Raw genomic sequence first — 21894 nt, 5'->3', positions numbered from 1 at the left:
CTGGGAAGAAGTTTCAACATAACAATAATAGCTACCCTTATGTTGTACTTACTAAGTTCTAGTCTCTAGTACTTTTGATATATTAATTCATTAATCCTCAAAACAACCCTATGAGGTAGGTTCTATTATTATCCCCACTTGACAGATAAAGAATCTTGGGTACAGAGAGGTTCAGTGACTTGCCCAAGGTCTTAAAGCTAGTTATTGGCAGAGTGGAATAAGAACTATATAGCAGCCTGGCTCTGGAATCTGCACTCTTAACCATTATGCTATACAGGTAGTTGAGGGAATAACTGTAGAGTGGAAAATATGGGAGAAAGAAAAGGGAGAACATTGTGAAGAACGAAGGTTAGAATAATCTCCATTCCATAATTTGAGAATCTTCCCAGCATCAAAGTGGTTAGTATAATGATTTGTCCTCCCAACTTACATCATTTACCTTTCACAGTTTCTCCTAATTTTCCTTATACGTTAAAAAAAAAAAAAAAAAATGCTGCTTAGTCTCGAGTATAATATATAATGAAGTGTTTATTGAGAGTGGGGAGAAATGCAATGGAATGAACCATTTCAAGGGCTCCAAACCCCTGCTTGTAGGCACCCATGTGTAATTTGAAAAAAACTTCTCAAGTGATGCTGATTAGTAGTTGATTGAGAGCCACCTGTCTGAAATCATCTGCCTGCTTGCCTGTGATACTTTGGAAACAAAGTGACAGGGAAGCATTTTAGTGTTGTAGAATTATTCTTTTACCGTATGGTCCTTAAAGAAAATCTGACTTGCCTGTGGCTTAACTGGAGTTGCTGAGATATAAAAACTCAAGGGGTCTGGAGATACGAAAAAGAGCAGCAGAATACCAAGGATACTAGCCCTGGGCCTGACTCTTCAAATAGCTCCTAAAAACCAAAAATGAAAATATCATGAAGAAGATTTACCTTGCCTCTTACATATACCCTGGGAGAAAGTGGGTTTGATTCATCACTTTCAGCAATCCAGCACATCAGTCAGGAGCTAATGTATTCATTTTGGTTCTCTCAGTCAAGTAAGCAACCCAGAAGTCAGTGATCAGAAACCGGAAACTTCAAGTCTCGCTTCAAACCTTACCATGTCAGAGGAAAGTAAGTATTGTATTCTGTGCATGATAGAAGAGGCATTCCTATTAGCAGCTGATGCTATTCTTTTATAATTGGTTTTCACCGATTGCCTTGTTTGTCCCAGAATATCCAGAAGGCTTTCCTGCCCTGTGTGTTCATCCTTGTGCTCTCCTATTAGCTTTATTGACATAAAGCTGAGGAACAAAATCACCTGGAATCTGCTTACCCAAGGAATCACATATGGTGATTTTGTTTTGAGGTTGAACGTTCTAAAGGTAATAGTGCCTTACTCAAAATCAGAAAAGTTTGTGACCCAACCCCCAACTACTGCTACAAAAAGGACTTGGTATTTTCCCACCTTTCTAACTACTAAATTATTCCACCTGTCAGTCTAGGACAAAAAAGAAAAATCAATTCCCCACAAGCTCAAGATTAATATTAGGCCCTGAGGTAGATCCAGCTTAATAAGATACACACTCACTCCCTCTTGCCAACCCTCACTCTCCTAGAGAACAGTTATTATATTCATTCATTAGACAAAAAATTATAGAGTGTTCTGTTTTTTCTTCTGGGGACACAGGCTTTGTCTCACAAACCTGCCTACTCTGCCACATTGTCTTCATGGGGCAAATAGTCCTCCTTGAAATTAAATTGCTGTGCCCTTCCATATTTTACCCCACACTTTCAAAGAATAAATTTGTGTAGGACACTTACAAAAGCGGAGGAGGGATAAAGCACTTGTTCTTGGAAAAAATGTTTTTCTCTTAAGACAGTTCTTCTTAACCTTATTTATACTTCCAATTATAAAAAACATGTATGAGTCTTTTTTAAAGATATACTTGATTTCTGTATATTATTTGCTCAGAAATTATTCTGTTCCTGTGGTTCTCAAACTTTTAGCATTCATGAGAATCATCTGGAGTGCTTGTTTGTAATATAGAATACTCCTGTCCCCCTCTACCTTCTTGTCACACCTCTGGACAGGAGCTATCTACAAAGTCTCATGTGTCTACTTGCACTAAGAAGCACACTCCTCACCAGTATATTGTATGTCTTATAGGCCAATCTATCCTTTGTCTGAAGAATTGCCTTTGGGAATGGTTTTAGTTTTGGGCTAACAGAGAGTCTGGGGGCCATGACCTCTGGGGTCCCTCCAGTCTCAGTCAGACCATTAAGTCTGGTCTTTTTTACTAGAATTTGAGGTCTGCATCCCACTTTTCTCCTGCTCCATCAGAGATTCTCTGTTGTGGTCCCTGTCAGAGCCGTCATTGGTTGTAGCCAGGCACCATCTGGCTCTTCCGGTCTCAGGCTGATGGAATCTCTGGTTTATGTGGACCTTTCTGTCTCTTGGGCTCGTTTTTCCTTGTGTCTTTGAAGTTCTTTATTATCCTTTGCTTCAGGTGGATTGAGACCAATTAATGCATCTTGGATGGCTGCTTGCTAGCTTTTAAGACACCAGACATCACTCACCAAAGTGGGATGTGGAGTCTGGGTTTTTAAGAAGTTAGCTCGGTGATTCTGATGCACTCGGTCCATACTGTGGAAAACTGCTCTAATCAGTGGAAAGTATCTCCTCCAATTTCTTGAATGTCCCACTCATCCCCAAGAAAAAAGCCTGTAACCTAAAATCCAATAATCCACAAACTTCAGGGCCATGAAATAAGTTGAATCTTCTTACTCCTTCTAAATAACTTATTTTTTTTCCTTCAGAAACTTTAGTTCCTTTGAAGTCTATATCTTTACTTCCCCTTACCTTTCCTTTTTACTTCAGACTGAACTCCCAGTCGTTCTGCTCTTTAAAGACTTGATCTTCTCTGTTTTCTTCTCTATCCATACTTATATTCTTGGTTATTTCAACATCCATGTAGATGATCTATCCAGTACCCATCATATCCCTCTTGTCTCCATTTCCCTTCTTACTCAGCATAGATTGCATGGTCCTTTATTGTAATCACTCCCTTACAAATACCCTCAATAACTTTGCCCTGGTACTCTCCTCACTAAACCCCAGTCGTATTTTAACCCAGTTCTCTACCTTTTCCATAAATGAATTCAAGTAACTAAACATTATTAGGTAAAATTTTATACCTTGCTGACTAGTTTCACCTTAGTCATAATCACAGAGCCTCAACTGGGCATTCACCATGCTTGAAAATCCTACTACATTTGTCTAATGAGTTTTGCCTTTTGATATTACATACCACCTCTTTCGACGCACCCATACTCTCTCATCTTTCCTCACTTTCAGCTGATGATGCCTTCTCAAATAGAAGTTGCCATATAGGAAACTCCCTTTTATCTCACCATCACCAGATCTTCTACCTGTGTTTGTACCCATGTTTTATTGCTCCTTTCTTGTAAGAATGGAAGTAATGTTCTTGCTCCTGTCAAAGGCAAGCCCTTTTCTTTCTATTCCATATCCTATCCCCTCTCACCTCCAAGGACCTTTGTACTGTAGTTATCCTACCACCACTCCTGCATCATTCTGGTGGCATAGTGGTTAAGTGCTACGGCTGCTAACCAAGAGGTTGGCAGTTCGAATCCTCCAGGTGCTCTTTGGAAACTCCATGGGGCAGTTCTACTCTGTCCTGTGGAGTCACCATGAGTCGTAATCGACTTGATGGCAGTGGGTTTGGTTTTTTTTTTTTTTGTTTTATCCCCTCTGACCTCCAAGGACCTTTGTACTGTAGTTATCCTACCACCACTCCTGCATCATTACTTTCTCCTTCTCTTCTTTTTTTTTTTTTTCTCCTTCTCTTCTTAATCCTTTTTGTCGATAAAGAGACATGCACTAGTATCTACCATGTTAAAATAAAAACCTGCCCTTGACTTTTCATCCCCTACTAGTTATAGACCTTCTGTTTGTTCCATGATACACCAGAACCTCTGGAAAGAGTCGTCCTTACGTGCTTTCTCACAGATCCCACTCACTCTACAACTCTCTCAAATTTAGCTTCTGTACCCACCATTCCAATGAAAGTGCGCTTGTCAAGGTGATCAGTGACTTTTATGTTGCCAATTCTAGTAGCCATTTCTTTCTTCTCATATTCTGCCTCTTACCACTTTTCTTCCCACCTCTCCTTTACGTGCCTTTCTTATCTCTAACTGAACTCTGAGTGTTGGCAGACTTCAGGGCTTGGTTCTAGGCCATCATGTTTTCTCTTTCTGCATCTGTCATCCGTTAAATCCCATTCCCATTGCCGCCAATTCAAATCTGACTCAATAGCAACCCTATAGGCAGAGTAGAACTGCCTCACAGGGTTTCTAAGGCTGTAAATCTTTGTAGAAGCAGACTGCCACATCTTTCTGCCATGCAGTGGCTGGTGGGTTTGAACTGCTGACCTTTCAGTTAGCAGCCAAGTGCTTAACCACTACACCTCCAGAGCTCCATTATATTATTTTAAATATGTACATTGTTAATGAATCCCAAATTTATATTTCCAGTCTGACTTTTTCCCTGCATTCCAGATTTATGTATCCATCTGTCCATTGGATATCACCATTTGGATGGCTGAAAGCAAAGTCAGACTTAAAATGTCTGAAAAAAAAGCTGTTGATTCCCTTGTTATTGTTGTAGTTGTTAGGTGCAGTCCAGTTGATTCTGACGCATAAAAAATAAACAACCCCATATTGCAGATTAGAACTGTCCCATCAGGTTTTCTAGACTGTAATCTTTATGGGAGTGGATTGCTACATCCTTCTCCTCCCATGGAGTTGCTGGGTAGGTTTGAACCACCAACATTTAGGATTCTCTTAAACCCCATCAAATCTGTTCTTCCAAACGTCCCCATCTTAGAAAGTGGTATGACTATCCCTCTAGTAATTCAAGCCAAAAACCTGGAATTCATTTTGTATTCCTGTTTTCCTCATTCCCTGCATTCAGCTCTATCAGAATGCCCTGTCAGTTTTACCTTCAGAATTTATCTCAAGTTCTTTCATTTCACTTCATCTCCACTGTTGCATGTTTAGTCTAAGCCAGCATATTACTTGCATCTCCTGTTGTATAATAGCAGAATATACTTTGACCCTTTATAGTCCTCTCATAGTTCCTAATTACTACAAAAATCAAGGTTCATTCATTCTCTAGAGATGTAAAAATTGGCCTAAATCACCCAGAATGTTATGTCAGTTTCTTCTAGAATGAAATTGGTGGAGGAGTAGGGTTTTGGATTTTTGAAAGTACCTGTCCACAGAGAAGGAACCATATGCAGAATTCAAAGGAACTTACCATACACTTTGTGAAGGATGGTAAGAACTTTAGATCTAATTGATATCTCCTTCATTTTTGGCAGTTATAGTAGACATCTATAATGCCATCAAGTCAAATCTGACTCAGTAGGTGACCCTAGAGGACAGAGTAGAACTGCCCCACAGTTCTATAATGAATATAATCTACAAGTTTCTAATAATTATTTTTAAAGTATAGAAACAATGGTATTGGGCAAGATCTTCTATAATAAATGTGTAGGTGTCGATTTGTCTAACTGTTGAGCATGAATTGACCCCTTATCTGCTCTTGACCAAGGTGCCCTTTTTGGGTCAGGCACTCTTTCAGGGAACCCAGCTAAACATAAAGTTTACCCCTAGTCCTTATTCACAGTAGAGTGAGCTTCTTTATAGATGTTGAAAGAAGTTCTTGAACAGTTCAGGAGCCTGGTGCACGCTCACTGTGATCTAACTGTCTACAGCATGGACTGAGATAGGGCCTAATGAATAGGATTCTGCTGCCTGTCAAACATGAGTCAAATATTTGCAGGATTTATTATCCCAGATGAAATCATGAGGGTGAGACCTTCGCAGCAGCTATTCTAGTTGCAGTCAGTGCAAAAGGACTGGCTGGGAAAGCCTGTTTACTTGATGGTTTGTCAGAGCATCACCTCAGGTCCCCAGATCCTTCTCTGCTTTGCCAAACCTAAACAGAGCCTTTACTACAAAGCTTAAAAAATAGTGGTATAAAATTGTCCTTGCATCTGTTCTGCTACTGATTATACGCAGCTGTAGCTACAGCTTTCTAACAAGATGGAGTAGTGTCCTCAAGTCTGTCTTCCTGCACATCATTCTTATAGTCTTTACTTACCACACTGTAAGCACCCAAAGAATGAAGAAGCCGAAGCATAATGTGGTTTCCTAAATAGATGGTCTTGCTTTTTAAGTTTGCCTGTGAACACAGCTGATAGCTTAAGAGGTTGGTTCATTTGCGGTTTGAGATCAGAGATGAATGATGGTAGAGATGAGTTGGTACCGATCTTCAGCTCTTTTCCATATCCCCCACATTTTACCTTCTTTTGCTGTCTCCAAAAGTCTGTAAACAGGTTATTAGAACAGTGAGGTGTCTCTAATACATAGGCTTTCTAAAATTCTCATGTCCAAGCTTTATTTTGTTATTTAGTTTGAAAGACTGTACAGAGAGATATGCAATTTTCCCATTTCATTTTTGAAATGTGTTCTAACTTTTTTACCTGGTGATGTTATCTTTCTTTCAGTTATGACATGCACCGATTACATCCCTCGCTCATCCAATGATTATACCTCACAAATGTATTCTGCAAAGTAAGTTGAATAATTATTTCCAAAATCTATATGCTTTTTCTCTAGGCTCTTTGCACAATTGAATTTGATATTTAATTTCTTTTCACCTCCCTTGTTCTCTCTGTCCCTACTCCAACTTTTTATTCCTTCTAAATATAGAGTCTATGTAACATCCCTTTAAAAAGCAGATGGTTGCCTGGAATAGATCGCTATTACCCAGGAGCTCACTCTAAGTGAGTAGGCACTGAAAATGCAAAATAATGTTAGTAATCAAAACATCACTGCTTGACCTCTGATTGTTCTTTCCTCCACCTTGACAAACAGATCAATAAAAACACACTGGGGCTTCTCAGGCTAATGTGTGTTCGGTTTCTTGTTTGAGGGATGTCTTCAAAAGTAGGGATGGGCTTAAAGTAGGACAGGTTTAGTGGGTTGGAGTCTCTTAAGAGGTAATATTTTGGGTCTTCCTGGGGTAACATCAACATGTAAGGTCAACCAAGTTATTCATCTCCAAGATGGGTAAGTGCAGAACAGGGTAAACACCAGGCTACTAATTGTACATTTATAAAGAGCTGGGCTGTACATACATAAAATAGATACATGCAAATGTGATTATTAAACTGATATATATTTACATGCTTACATATGCAGCATACATAAAGAAATTGTTAACAAGAGTAAGGGATGCCAAAGGGCCGAAATGAAAAGGAAACTGGTATTTGTTTCCTTTTTGTACCCATTTGTACCGTCTGAATTTTGTATCCATTAAAAAATAGACATTAAAAAGTCAACTCAAAATTCTAATCTGGTATTAACACTAATGGTGTCCTTGGGCCAATAACTTTCATAGTTTTCCTCTTCTGTGAAATGACTATATCTACTCTCTGGAATCATTATGAAAGAATTAGATAATAAACTGTGAAAGCACCTTGAGCTAAAATGACACTACGTGAAACAGGGTATTACGATCTTTAACATGTATGGAACTTAAACCAGGGTAGGATTATCCAATAGGCAAGACAAGCATGGTACCAGATAATCTGTAGTGAATAATTTCACATTTTTTCACACATCAAAGAATGTTTCTAGATGTGGCCAAGCCCTTAGTACATCCTACAGAATCAAAGCCTCTCTTCAAATTTACAGTCGCTGATGGGTGAATGACCCAGTAAGCAAGGTAAGCACGGGCTTACTTGTGCTTACTTACTAATTGGTCACTACAGATTACCAAGTAAGCCTGTGCTAACCTTGCTTACAGGGTAACCTGCCCCTGCTTAAATCCATTTGACTTGACTAAAATTTTAAATTGTTCCCATGTGACTTGAGTCACAACTGCAACCTGAACTATTTCCTGGTCTCAGATCTGGCTAAGAAGAATAGAGATTTTCAAATTCATTTACTTAGAATCTACTGAGAAGAGAATATGTTGCATATTCTAAATTCATTCATTCATTAAAAAAATATTTACATACCACTACATTCAGGACACCTTATTATCTGTGCCTTCTGTCTTAATTCAATGAGAATGGGTTTCTGTCTTAATTCAGACCCTCCTTACCACTTATCGGAGCCATTACCTTCTAATCATTTTTAATTGGACCTTCAATTCCAGTTTCTCCCTGCCTAATCCATTCTCCAAAGCAATGTCAAACTAATTGTCCTTAAAGGAAAGCTCTGATCTTGTCACTCTTTGCTCAGCTATTTCAGTGGCTCCCAGTTTCACATTTGTCTGAACTCTTGTAGCCTGGCATTCAAGGTCTTTGCTATCTATCTTTCTAGCTTTCTTTTGCAACTTCTCTTAATATAGTCTATTTTGAAGCCCTTGCTTTCTTTCTTGCATACTTTTGCTCGGGATTTTTTCCTCTTGCCAGGGCTTTTCTGTTTTCCTAGAACACCTTTTGTATCTAATTTCTTCACATCCTATCTGCTCAGTACACATACCACTTCTTTATAGCCTTCCTTTGTTCTTCTCTTCCCTAAATCTGGAAAAAAAAAAACCTTTTTACCCTTCTATGACACTAACCCCCCTTCCCAGTATTTTGTTGTTATGACTCATATGGCACATATAACACAGCCTTTCTTGCATTATAATTTCAACATAACCCACTAATGAAAATAACTGGAATCTAAAAATTCAGCATATAAAATGTGGCACCATCTTATTGTGTGGCTAAAATGACCAGGTCAGCTAGCTAGCCTAAATTCCCAGGGATGTCACTGCTGAATTTACATCCCTCGCTATCCCTGATGTGGTTGGCACCAACTAGAAGCAGTATGCTCTGTCTTAAGTATCAGCGCAAAGATTCTCAGTCCTGTCTGGGACGTCCCAGACTTTCCTGGTGACCTGGCTCCTGTTTTATAAGCTTGATCTGTGGAAATTGGGGCCAAACCCTATTCCCTGTTTTCTGATGAGTTACTTGCCTTTTCTCCACCAGCCTTGTCTTCTTTTCCTAGTTCCACTTTCTCTTTCAGAATTTTAGTTTGCCCTGGGGACTAGGTAGAGAAAGAGCCAGTTGTTAATCCTGTTCTATCCAGTTTACTGTTATTTAGGATTTTATTCTATATGTAGACATAAGGGTATAAACAAGTTTAGTCCATCCTTGTATCTCACATAGAGCGTTGCATGCAATAGCATACTAAATATATATTAAAAAAAAAAAAAAAACAAATGTGTATAGGATAATAATTGGACCTTGGGAAGATGTTTGAAATTATTACTTTCTATAACATTATTCCTTAGGTAGGTGATAGTAGAACCTGAAAAAGAGCAAAGGGTTCTACTTTGTGACCATAGCAAGTGCCATTTTATGGGGTAGGTCGGCCTCCCTGTTGCTGATTCTTTCCTGTTAGTGATATTAGCTGTTTTCCCTGTTTCTCATTACTAAAATAAATCACACATAAAGGTTTTTGTTTTCTTGAACTTTTCTAGACCTTATGCACATATCCTCTCAGTTCCTGTTTCGGAAACTGCTTATCCTGGCCAGACTCAGTACCAGACACTACAGCAGTCTCAGCCCTATGCTGTCTACCCTCAGGCAACCCAAACATACGGACTACCTCCTTTTGGTAAGGCATCCTATTTTAAGCAGTTTCTAGGAATGTTGATTTATCCCCCAGGAACTTCCCAAAACCTTTCCCTCAAAAGCAAGCAAACATGACGGACCTTGGGAAGCTGAGAAATGGGTTATTCTTTGCAGAGCATGTACTCAGTTACAGGTGTGGTAGAAGTTGGGTGTGGAACTTTCCAACAGTATGTTCGATAAATGTAATATGAAATCACAGCTTTTCAAAGCACATTTGTTTATCCACCAAAATTTAGCTCTTTCTAAGATACTAGGTCTCGACCCCTGCACCTGGAAACCTTAAGTATTTAGAAAACTCTTTGAGGAATAAGTATTGGTTTGACTTTATATGTAATATGATACCATGTTTAGGTAAGCATAATACATTTGGAGGTGGGTAATTTCTTGATAAAACCAGGTAGACTAAATCTCCAGCTAGAATATACCTCATAGTTTGCCCTTTTCTTTGATTTTTTTGGCAATTTCTCCCTATCCCTCATATTCCCAAATTCTGATCAAATGTTTGCTCTGCTGAAGCATCTTAGAATGGGGGAAATCCTAGTTTTCTATAATCTTATCATGTACATAGGGAGTTTTGTTTATTGATTTTAGGTATCTTGAACATGAACTATAAGTTAGAATGATTTACCAGAAGTCAGTTTGATTTTTCTACGAGTGTATAAATAGATAGACACAGGGCACTTTATTGCCCTTGCCCTGCTTTCCTAGAATTGGTGTCAGAAATTGAGAGAATACTGTATTATTTTTCAAATTGAAAGAATGTTGTATTTTTATTCTATTTTAAAATATACAATATGTTAATAAAGTCATAGCTCTGTAGATTTTACTGAAGCAAGCCAGGAATTAGAAAAATCTTCAAAACAGATCACCACAGATTCTGGATGTGTAATTGTTGCTTGCTTTTGGTTTCCACATTCCCACTTCTTCTGGTCCATTTGGGTAGTCTTTTATGGTAGTGACAGCTTTCTTACTTTTAGGCTTGTTAGCATTCCTTGGCTCCTGGTGATTGCTAGAAACAAAAATTGGGCATTATATATAATGATAGTGGTAGTTGATAACTGCATGAGAGAAGGGAGACAGAAATTCTTTTGTTTCTCCCATTTACGTATGCATGGCTCCATGCCTGTCAGTACCAGCCAATGTACTAAAATCTTGTATTTGTGATATATTTAACCAGCCAAGACTGAGTAGTCCTTTTGGAAGGGGACTCCTTTGTGAATATATTTGTGTTTGTTTATTTTTGTGTATATTAAAGCTAATTTTCCAACAACTGCCTATGGTAATAGGCTAGCAATTATAAAAGAAGAATTATCTTCACTTTTTTTACGCTGTTTTGATTTACATTCAATTAGCAAGCCCAATGCCTTTTACAATGGTATTGAACAGTTGATCATTCTTCTGTTCAGTATTAAATAAATTTCCTATTTTACCTCCGAACTGAACTTACAGGATACCTAATGTAGTGCCACAGACATACAGGGCCTATATATTATAGTATCTTTTATGGCCACTGCATTTCCCTTGTATTAAATAAAAGGAAAGAAAGAAATTCTGTAAAGTAGGCATCTCTTTTAAAAATTTGAAGGAAACTATTTAAATCATGAAGAGCTATTGCTAACAGCAGGCTCCCTTAGTAATCTTTTTTTTTTTTTTTAATATATGTGGGGCACGGGAGATTTGTGTTTCATAAATTCCTCTCTCAGCAATTCAAAGAGAGATAACCATTAGCTTGATTTGACTTTAACAAGTGAGGCTTACTGTAGAGAGATTCAGTTTGGAGTGAATAAATGCGAATGAGTCCCTTGGTTAGCACTAGCCTGCTAACCAAAAACACTAGCAGTTCAAATCCACCAGCCACTCCTTAGAAACCCTGTGGGGCCATTCTGTTCTGTCCTGTAGGGTTGCTATGTATTGGTCCACTGGACGGCAACAGGTTTGATTTTTGGACTATACCAGGTAGACTCTAAGAATAAGTACTTCATACTTTTCATTATTGTGCCATTTAATTCTTAGAACAGTTTTATGAGGTAAGTAGCAGCATTATCCCTTTTTATAGATGAGGAAACTGAGATTTAGATGAATTAAGTAACTAGCCCGGAGTCATGCACTTAGTAAATGTCTGGGATTAGATTGAACCCAGATCTGTTTAATTTCAGAGGTGCTCATAAATTTAGATCCATTGTAAAAATATGGTCTCAGAGTTGAGTTTGAAATTAAAAAGCTTCATCCTCTTAAAGAGTGGGGAGAAGGCTAGAATAAATCTAGGAAGACTATCTTATAAAAAAATCTTCAGAAGTAGAGGAATAGTGGTCATATTCTTTTCAAAAGCTTTTATAGAAACAAGGCAGAGTGGCAGGAAGGGGAATGGAGGTTTAACTGCCAGTGTCTGAAGGAATTATGTGTGTGGAAAGAGCATTCATTTATTTTTAATGGCTTATAAATTATGCTCTTAGTAGCCATTCTTCTAACTTATTTTAAAAGAACTTTAATGTGATGAAGATTTGGCAATATGTATCAGGAGCCTTAAAGATGTTCATACCGTTTTCCTCAGTAATTTCATTTCTAAGAATGTATCATGTGGTACTAATTAGAGATACCTACAAAAATTTAACCAAAATATTCATTGCATCTTTGCTTATAATAGCAAAAATTTAGTAACAACCTAAATATTGGATACCAAGGTATGTGTTAAATTGCAGTGTATCCATAGAATGAAAAGCTATGTAGCTGTTGTAAATCATATTCTTAAAAAATACTTAGGGTCTTGAGACTATTTAGAATACACTCAGTATATTGTTAATTGAAAAAAGCAGTATATAAAACCGAAAGTATAGTCTGATTCCAATTTAGTGTTTTAAAAAATGCGTCATACAGAGTAATTTGGAAGGAAAAAATGTGAATGTTAGCAGTGCACATTTGATCTTATATACCATGTAACCATGAAAAACGAGGACATAGTTCCTGTATGCACAGGTTTCGGTTAACGTATGTAAAAACAGACTTCCTACATTTTCTTATTTTCTGTAATATACATCCATTTCTTTTATAATCAGGAAGAGTAATCAAATTAAATTACTTAGTAATATATTATTAATCCCAATCATCTTAAATTAACAAACCAAGATTTTCTTTCATAGGCTTTTTTCTAACATTAGTATATACTTCAATTCCTAACCAAACTTCTCTACAGATCCGCTGCTCTGATATGTATTACTCTAAACTGAACTGCTCAGATTAGTTTGGTTAGTAACATAGTGAAGTATTCGTGCTGGAGAAACTTGGAGAGTTTGTGATAAAATCCCATTGTGGGGCACAGGAGCATTACTGCTCAGGGTCAGACCTCCTTTCCTTTCGTTAGACCAGCTGTTGCTCCACAGCATGCTTTTGGTGCTTAAAAATACCTGAGAAGCTTTGTAGTTGTAGGCAAACAGCCATGAACTAGGAGTCAGGAAACCAGGATTTGGTTTCCTTATTTGCTGTGGGGAGTAAGTGCTACATAGTCAAAACATTTGGTCATCCTAGCTGTTACCTGGAACTCTGAGAAGGATGATTTTAGAGGAAGATATTTATAAGCTTAAAAGAGTAGGGCTGCTGTCACGCTGAAAGCAATGTCCACATTGTCTTTTATTCCTCTGTTTTTCATAAAATAATTATATATTAAATATATACTTTGTGTTTCTGCCCAAAGACATTCAAAATGATCTGTTCTGCTGTTTGTCTTAGGCATTTGTGGCCTAACTTTTGACCTTACGAGAGGGACCAGTTTATAGAGACAGTTTACATTTTTAACCTTTCAAAAATATATTAAATAATGAGACTAGCAAAGCTTCTCAGTAGATATTGTTCTTATTAATAAGGTAACATTTTAATACAAATGTAATAATAAACATGTTCACAAATTCAATGCCTTAGGTTTAGAACCTACTTGGAAAAAAAATTGATTACACTAAATCTGAAAGTTATTAAAAAATTTAAATGATGATTTTTTTTTTTTTTACCAAAAAAAAGTGATAAACAACCACCAAGAATCATGGCACTAATATTAAAGTTTCACATCATACAGTAAAACCTGCAAAAGCCAAAACCTGTGTAAAACAGAAACCTGTCAGAGCAGGAAAACTCAAATATCTTCTACTAATAGACAGCAATAGAGAAGTGGTAAGACTGCACCCTGTCAAAGGCAGGAAACTTGAAAGACCTGGAAAAATGAGGCAGCCCTGTTGGACTCCAACTCAAGCTGACTTCATGTGTCCCAGAGTAGAACTGTGCTTCATAGGGTTTTCAGTGACTCTGATCTTTTCTTCTGAGGTACCTCTCGGTGGATTCGAATCACCACCCTTTCAGTTAGAAGCAGAGTGCTGAACTGTTTGCACCACCCAAGGACTCCTTAATTCATGGTACAGATGTTAATATTCCTCAGTTTCTACAAATAAATTATTGTATATGGTTAATAAACCAAAAAAATCAAATCCGTTGCAGTTGAGTTGATTCCAACTTATAGTGATGACCCTATAGGACAGAGTAGAACTGCCTCATAGGGTTTCCAAGGAGCGGCTGGTGGATTCGAACTGCCAACGTTTTGGTTAGCAGCCGAACTCAACCACTGGGCCACCCAGGGCTCCATATGGTTAATAGATAAGAAAAAAAAATACAGCATTTTTTTAATGCCTTTATGGTTTGGGGCAAAGCAGTTGTTATGTCTCATTGTTGACCACTTAAGATTTTCACATCTCCTTTTACTATGCTTAAATTCACTTATCAATGATTTACACCAAGGTTTCTCACTGCCCCAGTGAAGATGGAGCCCTCATCAAAGCATTAACATTTCTCATTATATGTTATTCATTGACTAAATTCATCATCAGATTAGGGGTAAATGAGATAAGTTAATATTGAATTTGAAGTCATGGCTAACCTTGGTATTGATTTCTTACCTGAATTGTGTTTGATAAACCTTCTCGGACATAAATTTCAGCTTCAGCTACATTGATCCAGCAACCATAACTATTCAGAGCCCAGTGAGCAACCAAGCAAAAACCAAGTTTTTTTTTTTTTTAATAGATTTTGCATAGCTAAAATTATCCCAGAAGCTATAAACTAAAGTTCATGAGTATTTCACTCATAAAGGACATCCTTAGGCTCTCATACAGAAGCAGTTTAGTCTCATTTTAACTTTTGATTCTAGCAAGCTTTGCTTATGATTTCCTAGTTTCCTGCAAATTAAGAGAGGTACAGCCAGAAACAGGAGATTGTCAAGAAGTAGCAAATCACAGGGAAAAGACAAAGTGACATAAAAATTTAGAAATCTAAGAAGTATAATTGAGTTCTATTTTGTGCTAATTTCGGTATCTTCACATATCACAATAGCCTCTGGGAGTATCTCAGTAATATCTATAACACAGCACTGTGTATTGATCTTTATAAACAGTAATTCTGAAAACCTGAACCTATGTTCGCTATTTCCTCTCCGCTTAAGAAGGCAGGAAAGAATATAAAAGTATTTGAGCAAGATTGTTACTTAGGAGCGTTGTGATAAAAATAAAGTAAAATAAAAGTGAACAGCCATGATGCCTATCAATAAGAGATTGGATGTAACGTAATTTATTTAACTAATCATTGAATGTTATGCAACTGTTTAAAGGGGAGAGTAGGTCTTTATTGCAAAGAATGGGAATTCCAGAACACTTAATTGTGCTCATGAGGAACCTTTACATAGATCAAGAGGCAGTTGTTCGGACAGAATAAGGGGATACTGATTGGTTTAAAGTCAGGAAAGGTGTGCGGCAGGGTTGTATTCTTTCACCATACCTATTTAATCTGTATGCTGAACAAATAATACAAGATACTGGACTATATGAAGAAGAACGGGGCATCAGGATTGGAGGAAGACTTGTTAACAACCTATGTTATGCAGATGACACAACCTTGCTTGGTGAAAGTGAAGACGCCTTGAAGCACTTACTAATGAAGGTCAAAGACCACAGCCTTCAGTGTGGACTGCACCTCAACATAAAAAAAAAAAAAATCCTCACAACTGGACCAATGAGCAACCTCATGATAAACGGAGAAAAGATTGAAGTTGTAAAGGATTTCATTTTACTTGGATCCACAGTCAACAGCCATGGAAGCAGCAGTCAAGAAATCAAAGGACACATTGCATTGGGTAAATCTGCTGCAAAGGACCTCTTTAAAGTGTTGAAGAGCAAAGATGTCACCCTGAAGACTAAGGCATGCGTGACCCAAGCCTTGGTATTTTCAATCACATTATATGCATGTAAGAGCTGGACAGTGAATAAGGAAGACTGAAGAAGAGTTGACGCCTTTGAATTGTGGTGTTGGCAAAGTATATTGAATATACCATGGACTGCCAAAAGAACGAACAAACCTGTCTTGGAAGAAGTGCAGCCAGAATGCTCCTTAGAGGTAAGGATGGCGAGACTGTGTCTTACATACTTTGGACATGTTGTCAGGAGGAATGAGTCCCTGGAGAAGGACATCATGCTTGGCAGAGTACAGGGTCAGCGGAAAAGAGGAAGACCCTCAACGAGGTGGATTGACACAGTGGCTGCAACAATGAGCTCAAGCATAACAATGATTGTAAGGATGGCTCAGGACCAGGCAGTGTTTTGTTCTGTTGTGCATAGGGTCACTATGAGTCGGAACCAACTCGACGGGACCTAACAAGAACAGCAAATCTTTATATTCTAATATGGAAAGACACCTTTAAGATGTATTATGTGGAAAAAGCAAGTTACGGGTAGTATATATAACATGATCCCATTTTTATTAAAAAAAAAAAAAATTATTAGTAAAGGCATAGAAGAAATCTAGTGATTCTTCTCCAAGCTGTTAATAGTGGTTAAGTTTGGATGATGGGCTTACACATGGCTGTATTTTTTCTAAGTTACATATTTCTTTAATGTTTTTCATTTATAAAAACAAGCAGGTATTTCTTTCTTAATTGAAAGAAACAAAGATAAGCCAGCTTAAGAAGGTAGAGAAATATTTAATATATTTTAGAAAAATTTGGTGCTTGTTTAATGGGTAAGTGAATTCCAAATTTATGTGGAATGTCTCCCACCCTGACAATTGCTGCATAAGTGATTTAGCACTATACATGAACATCAGGCACGCTTTATGACATATACTCCAGTTGGATGTTAGTAGCTTGTTCTCTGAACCCTGGTCAGTTTCTCCCAGCCATTGAAGTAAGCTTGTATACCATAAATATCACTATTGGAGTTTTTGGCAAATTTTTTGTTTTTATGGCTCCACCCCCCAATTCTTTGAAGGTGTATTTGCTTGTGGTAGATTACAAGTGGGAGAATCAATAATTTTCTTTTACAAGCAAATTTATTTTTAAGGTTTAGATTTTAAACCTACTGACTAATATTTGCAAGCATAACTATGCTTTTCAGTCCCCATGTATTGTTTGTAATTGGTCCAATTTATCTGATTCAGGTGCATTGTGGCCAGGTATGAAACCTGAAAGTGGTTTAATTCAGACTCCACCTCCAAGTCAACACAGTGTTCTTACCTGCACTACAGGGTTAACCACAAGCCAGCCAAGCCCAGCACATTATTCTTATCCTATTCAAGGTAAATAGGCATGGTTGTGTGTTTTTTTGTTTTTTGTTGTTTTTTTTAATCTACCTGTATCTCCAAATTGGGTAATACAGGAGCTCTTTCTTCTAAAATAAAAGGGGGTGAGATTTGCATTTGTGCGTGCCTTTTGTGTTCTGCAACCCAGAGCCAAGGAGTGTGATTCCTAAGAGGTTTATATCTTTAATGTGAGCTGCTTCGAATGTGAGAATTAAAGCCTTGCCTTTTGCATGTTGATGTCCAGAAAACCTCTCAGATTTTGCACTAGTCTGTTCTCAGTGGCATTGTTAATGAGCAGAAGACTCCCCGACTTCTCTTACATGAAGTCCAGTTGTCAGAGTGGTATGTGAGAGTATGCTGCTTTGTGAGATGCGTGCTGCCTTTCTGCTGTGGTTTATTACACACTCACCCCGTGTACTTCCTTTTTTTTTTTTTTCTTGGTGAGAACTTTCTTTTGGTAAAAAAGCTGTCTTGTTTCTGTTTTGTGATGAATAGTATAACATTAAAGCTTGAATTCTGAATATCTCTGTCTTTCTGTTCTTCCTCTAAAAGAATTATTAGAGAAAAAAGTCAAAGAAATTCAAAAGGCAATATGGAATTAATCTCCCCCCAATCCAGTGCAGGCAGTTTGTCATTGCTCAGATTGTTAATGTCCAAGTACCTTTTCATCTGTTTCTTTTCTCCTGATTTCTCCCAGCTTTTAAATTTTATTCTTTATTAAACGGGTGTTAGAGGGATGAAGATGGAACAGCAAAAACTTGTCCGAGCATAGTCTTAAATGTGAACTTTGTGATGGGAAAATCGAGGTAGATTAGTTTAAACAAAATATTTTGCTTTTCATTTTCAACTGATTTCAGTTAAATGGTTGAGGACCACATCTTCTTGGTCCGGTGACAGCAGAACTGGTCACTGCTTTCCTAAGACCTTGCTCTGAGCTACCTTCATCTCCTGCTGTTTATCAGGTCTCTCTTTTCTTATTTATTTCCCCCTCTTTCTCTGCTCCCTCCCCCTTTTTTCTTCTTATAATGGAAACAAATCAGGAGGGGAAAAAGTCAAGAGCATGACTTGCTTTATCTTCTCATCTATTCCTCCTTTTGTTTTCATAAATGTTTCTCTAGGTTGATAGGCCTTTTGAGTCCAACTACAGACAGATCCTATAGCCAAGTTCCTCCTAAATAGATACAGCTCCAGTAATCACTGCCAAGTAGTGAGTGAAGAGCAGGGGGTTCACTTATTTCATTTTAATAACCCTCTACAGAGGTATAGAAACCTCCACTCTTCTGTAGTTGTATATTGAATTTGAGGAGGCTGATAGCCATGCTTACTTCTCCCTCCCTGCAAAGCAAGCGAGCAACCACCTCTTGGGGTCTTTTAGGACCTGTTGCTTTAAAGGGCCCTTGAAAATATCCCTTAAGTTTCATTAACCACTATCCTAAAAATTTGTTATTTGTTAGTGCATTTTTTCCCTTTCAATGGGTTATTTTGTTAATAATGATAATTGCTGGCAATTATTAAGTGCTTACTATGAACCTAACATTGTTCCAAGCAATGGGTAGATTTACCACCCTATGAGGTAAGTACTATTATTAAGCAATGGGTAGATTTACCACCCTATGAGGTAAGTACTATTATTAACCTCATTTTACAGGTAGGCAACCTGAGGTACAGAGAAGTTAAATGACTTGCCCAAGGTTACAGAGTTAGTAAATAATTAAGTCAGAATGTTAACTGGGGCAGTCTGGCTCCAGAGCATGAACGCAATACTCTTTCGTAACGCTCTGTCGCCTCCAACTAGATTATTCCTCCTGCTTGTTTTCTTTTCCTTTTTTCCTCTAAACTTAACATTATTTGCTTCTTTATTTCCTGTTTACCCATTTTCTATCATTAAAATATTCATCATGAGACTTTTTGGATTTTCCTTTATTTGTGATTTTTAATATTAAAGTCATGATATCAATACCAACTCTTTTGTATTTAAGAACCTATAGTAACAAATATCTAAATTCACTTTTCCTCCCTTTTCCTGGTTAACCTATTGGCCCATTTAATGTTCCTTAGCACTTTGGCAGATGGTAGAAATTAAGACAAAACTTAACCATCAAGTTAACAAGTTTTGCATTTATTCTGAAGAAAAGATTAGTAGAAGAGCAAATTGAAACAGTTAATTAAAATGAAATATGAGTATTAGTGGTGGAATTACCTGGGTTCCCCACTATCAGTATCACTCACCTTACCTCTACGTTCCTTTAGCATAGATAAGATACGTTAATTTCTTCCTTCCCCTTGTGTAATACTCTAATCATTCCACAGAATAAAAACAAGGTGCAATGTATGTATGTATGTATGTATGTATTTATTTATTTATTTATTTATTTTTAAGTAGTCAAAACAGCAGCGTCACCTCAACCAACCCCCAAGCACTCCGCAGTTGAAAACAGCCTGCCTTGCCCGGGAAGTTAGAAAAATTTTCTCAAAAATCAAATTCCAATTCTGGCTTGATCAACTCTGAGTTTAGCAAACAAAGTACTGCAAATCAAAACCTTTTCTTTAGCTTGTACATCAGTGGCACAATAATGAGAAAGAACTACCGAAAATCCTTTGACTTTTAGATCCGTCTTTAAATCAGCCTTTCCCAGAGAGTCTCTGACTGTGTGGTCCTGTATCTGGTCATTTTTTTCAGTTGAGTTGATTCAAATGATTAAATAATATTCAAATGACAAAATTAATTTCAGAAATTTCAAAATTTAACTCAGTCTTGAATTTTAATGAGTCTTTGGCCTTGAATAATATTAGTAACACATAATTGTCTTTGACCGGGAAATTTTTGTTTTTTTATTAATAGACTTTTCTTTTTAGAGTAGGTTTAGATGTACAGAAAATTTAAGCATATAGCCAGTGAGTTTCCCCTATTAACATCTTTTATTAGTATGGTACAATTAATGAGCCAATAGTGGTACGTTATTATTAACAAAGGGGGCAGTGGTGGTTCAGTGGTAGAGTTCTCACCTTTCATTCAGGAGATGTAAATTTGATTCTTGGCCAGTGCACATCCATCGAAGCCACCGGTAATCTGTCAGTGGAGCCTTCCATGTTGCTAAGATGGCGAACAGACTTCAGTGGAGCTGCCAGACAAAGACAGATTAGGAAGGAAGGCCTGGTATTCTAGTTCCAAAAAATCAGCCATTGAAAACCCTATGGTTCACAGTAATCCGATCCCACTGTCATGAGGTCACCATGAGTTGGGGGCCAACTCAGTGGCAGCTAACAACAACAGCATTATTAAGAAAATCCATAGCTTATTCGTATTTCCTTAGTTTCTACCTGATATCCTTTTTCTGTTCCAGAATCCCATCCAGGAGACCACATTGCCCTGGTGGCACAGTGGTTAAGAGTTCAGCTACTAACCAAAAGGTCAGCGGTTCAATCCACCGGCCACTTCTTGGAAACCCTAAGGGCAGTTCTACTCTATCCTATATGGTTGCTATGAGTTGGAATTGACTGAAGGGCAATGGGTTTGGTTTGGTTATGGGTCTTATCTCTTTAAGCTCCTCTTAACTGTGTAGTTCCTCAGATTTCCCTTGTTTTTGGTGACCTAGACCCTGGTGGCGTAGTGGTTAAGAGCTACAGCTATGAGTTGCAGTCAACAGCAACAGGTTTTTTAGACAATTTTAAGGAATACAGATCAGGTATATTGTAAGATGCCCCTCTATTGGGATTCATATGATGTTTTTCTCATGATTTAGACTGGGATTATGGACTTTGGGGAAAAAAATCACAGAGTTAAGGTATCTTTTTCATTACATCATATCGAGGGGATACTATCAACATGAATTTTAACCTTTGGTGTTGGCCTTGATCACCTGGCTGAAGTGGGAATTGTCAATTTTCTTAACCGTACTAGTCCTCTTATTTTTCCCCCTTTGCATATTCTTTAGTTGGAAGTCACTGTGCAAAGCCCACACTTAAGTATTATACTCCCAGTTCTTTAGGGTAGAACCAAACCCATTGTCATTGAGTCAATTCTGACTCATAGCAACTCTATAGGACATAGTAGAACTGCCCCGTAGGGTTTCCAAGGCTGTAATTTTTACAGAAGCAGACTGCCACATCTTACTCTCTTGGAGTGGCTGGTGGGTTCAAACCACTGACTTTTCAGTTGGCAGCTAAGTGCTTAACCACTGAGTCACCAGGGCTGCTTCCTTTTAGTGTAGAGTATCTATGTAATTCATTTTGAATTCTTCTGCATAAGAGCTCTGTGCAGAGCTCTTCTCCCCCCATTTCTTAATTTATTTATCCATTTATGTATATCAGCATGGACTCATTTATTTTATACTTTAGGTTATAATGCAAAGTATTTATTTTGTTGCTCAAATTGTTCCAGCTTGGACCATTGAGATATCTTTCAATTGGTTCCTATGTCCATTTTGACATACTTCCCTATCAGTGTGAGGTTTTTTGTTTGTTTTTAAGCACTTCCTATCTGGCACTACTAGATGTTCCAGGCTCATCTTATCTATTTCCTGTCTCAGCCTATAAACAGCCATTTCTCCAATGGAGAATTTTATTGGAGAACGGTATTAGAAAACCAAGA

At 37.6% G+C, this 21894-nt stretch overlaps 1 protein-coding gene across 10 annotated transcripts in view; it reads left to right on the top strand.

The window, feature by feature from the left end:
- The window catches only part of EYA3 (EYA transcriptional coactivator and phosphatase 3), a 135774-nt gene that overhangs the window by 76002 nt on the left and 37878 nt on the right, over positions 1–21894 (top strand). For 8 of the 10 annotated variants that reach the window (XR_010321350.1, XM_023554416.2, XM_064281569.1 and 5 more), the window contains 4 exons: positions 1034–1113; positions 6573–6639; positions 9548–9684; positions 17163–17300. Coding sequence is in view for 9 of the 10 variants with exons in the window: in XM_023554416.2 (XP_023410184.1) it covers positions 1034–1113; positions 6573–6639; positions 9548–9684; positions 17163–17300 (422 nt within the window). In the remaining variant the exon portion in view is untranslated. Of the gene's footprint in view, positions 1–1033; positions 1114–1213; positions 1365–6572; positions 6640–9547; positions 9685–17162; positions 17301–21894 lie in introns of all 10 variants that reach the window. The other 2 variants (XM_010595125.3, XM_010595124.3) reach the window with 2 other exon arrangements.

Source organism: Loxodonta africana, chromosome 3, assembly GCF_030014295.1.
Source record: "Loxodonta africana isolate mLoxAfr1 chromosome 3, mLoxAfr1.hap2, whole genome shotgun sequence".
Taxonomy (NCBI): domain Eukaryota; kingdom Metazoa; phylum Chordata; class Mammalia; order Proboscidea; family Elephantidae; genus Loxodonta; species Loxodonta africana.
The sequence above is the reverse complement of the archived record's forward strand: the minus strand, read 5'-3'. Positions and strand labels throughout refer to the sequence as shown.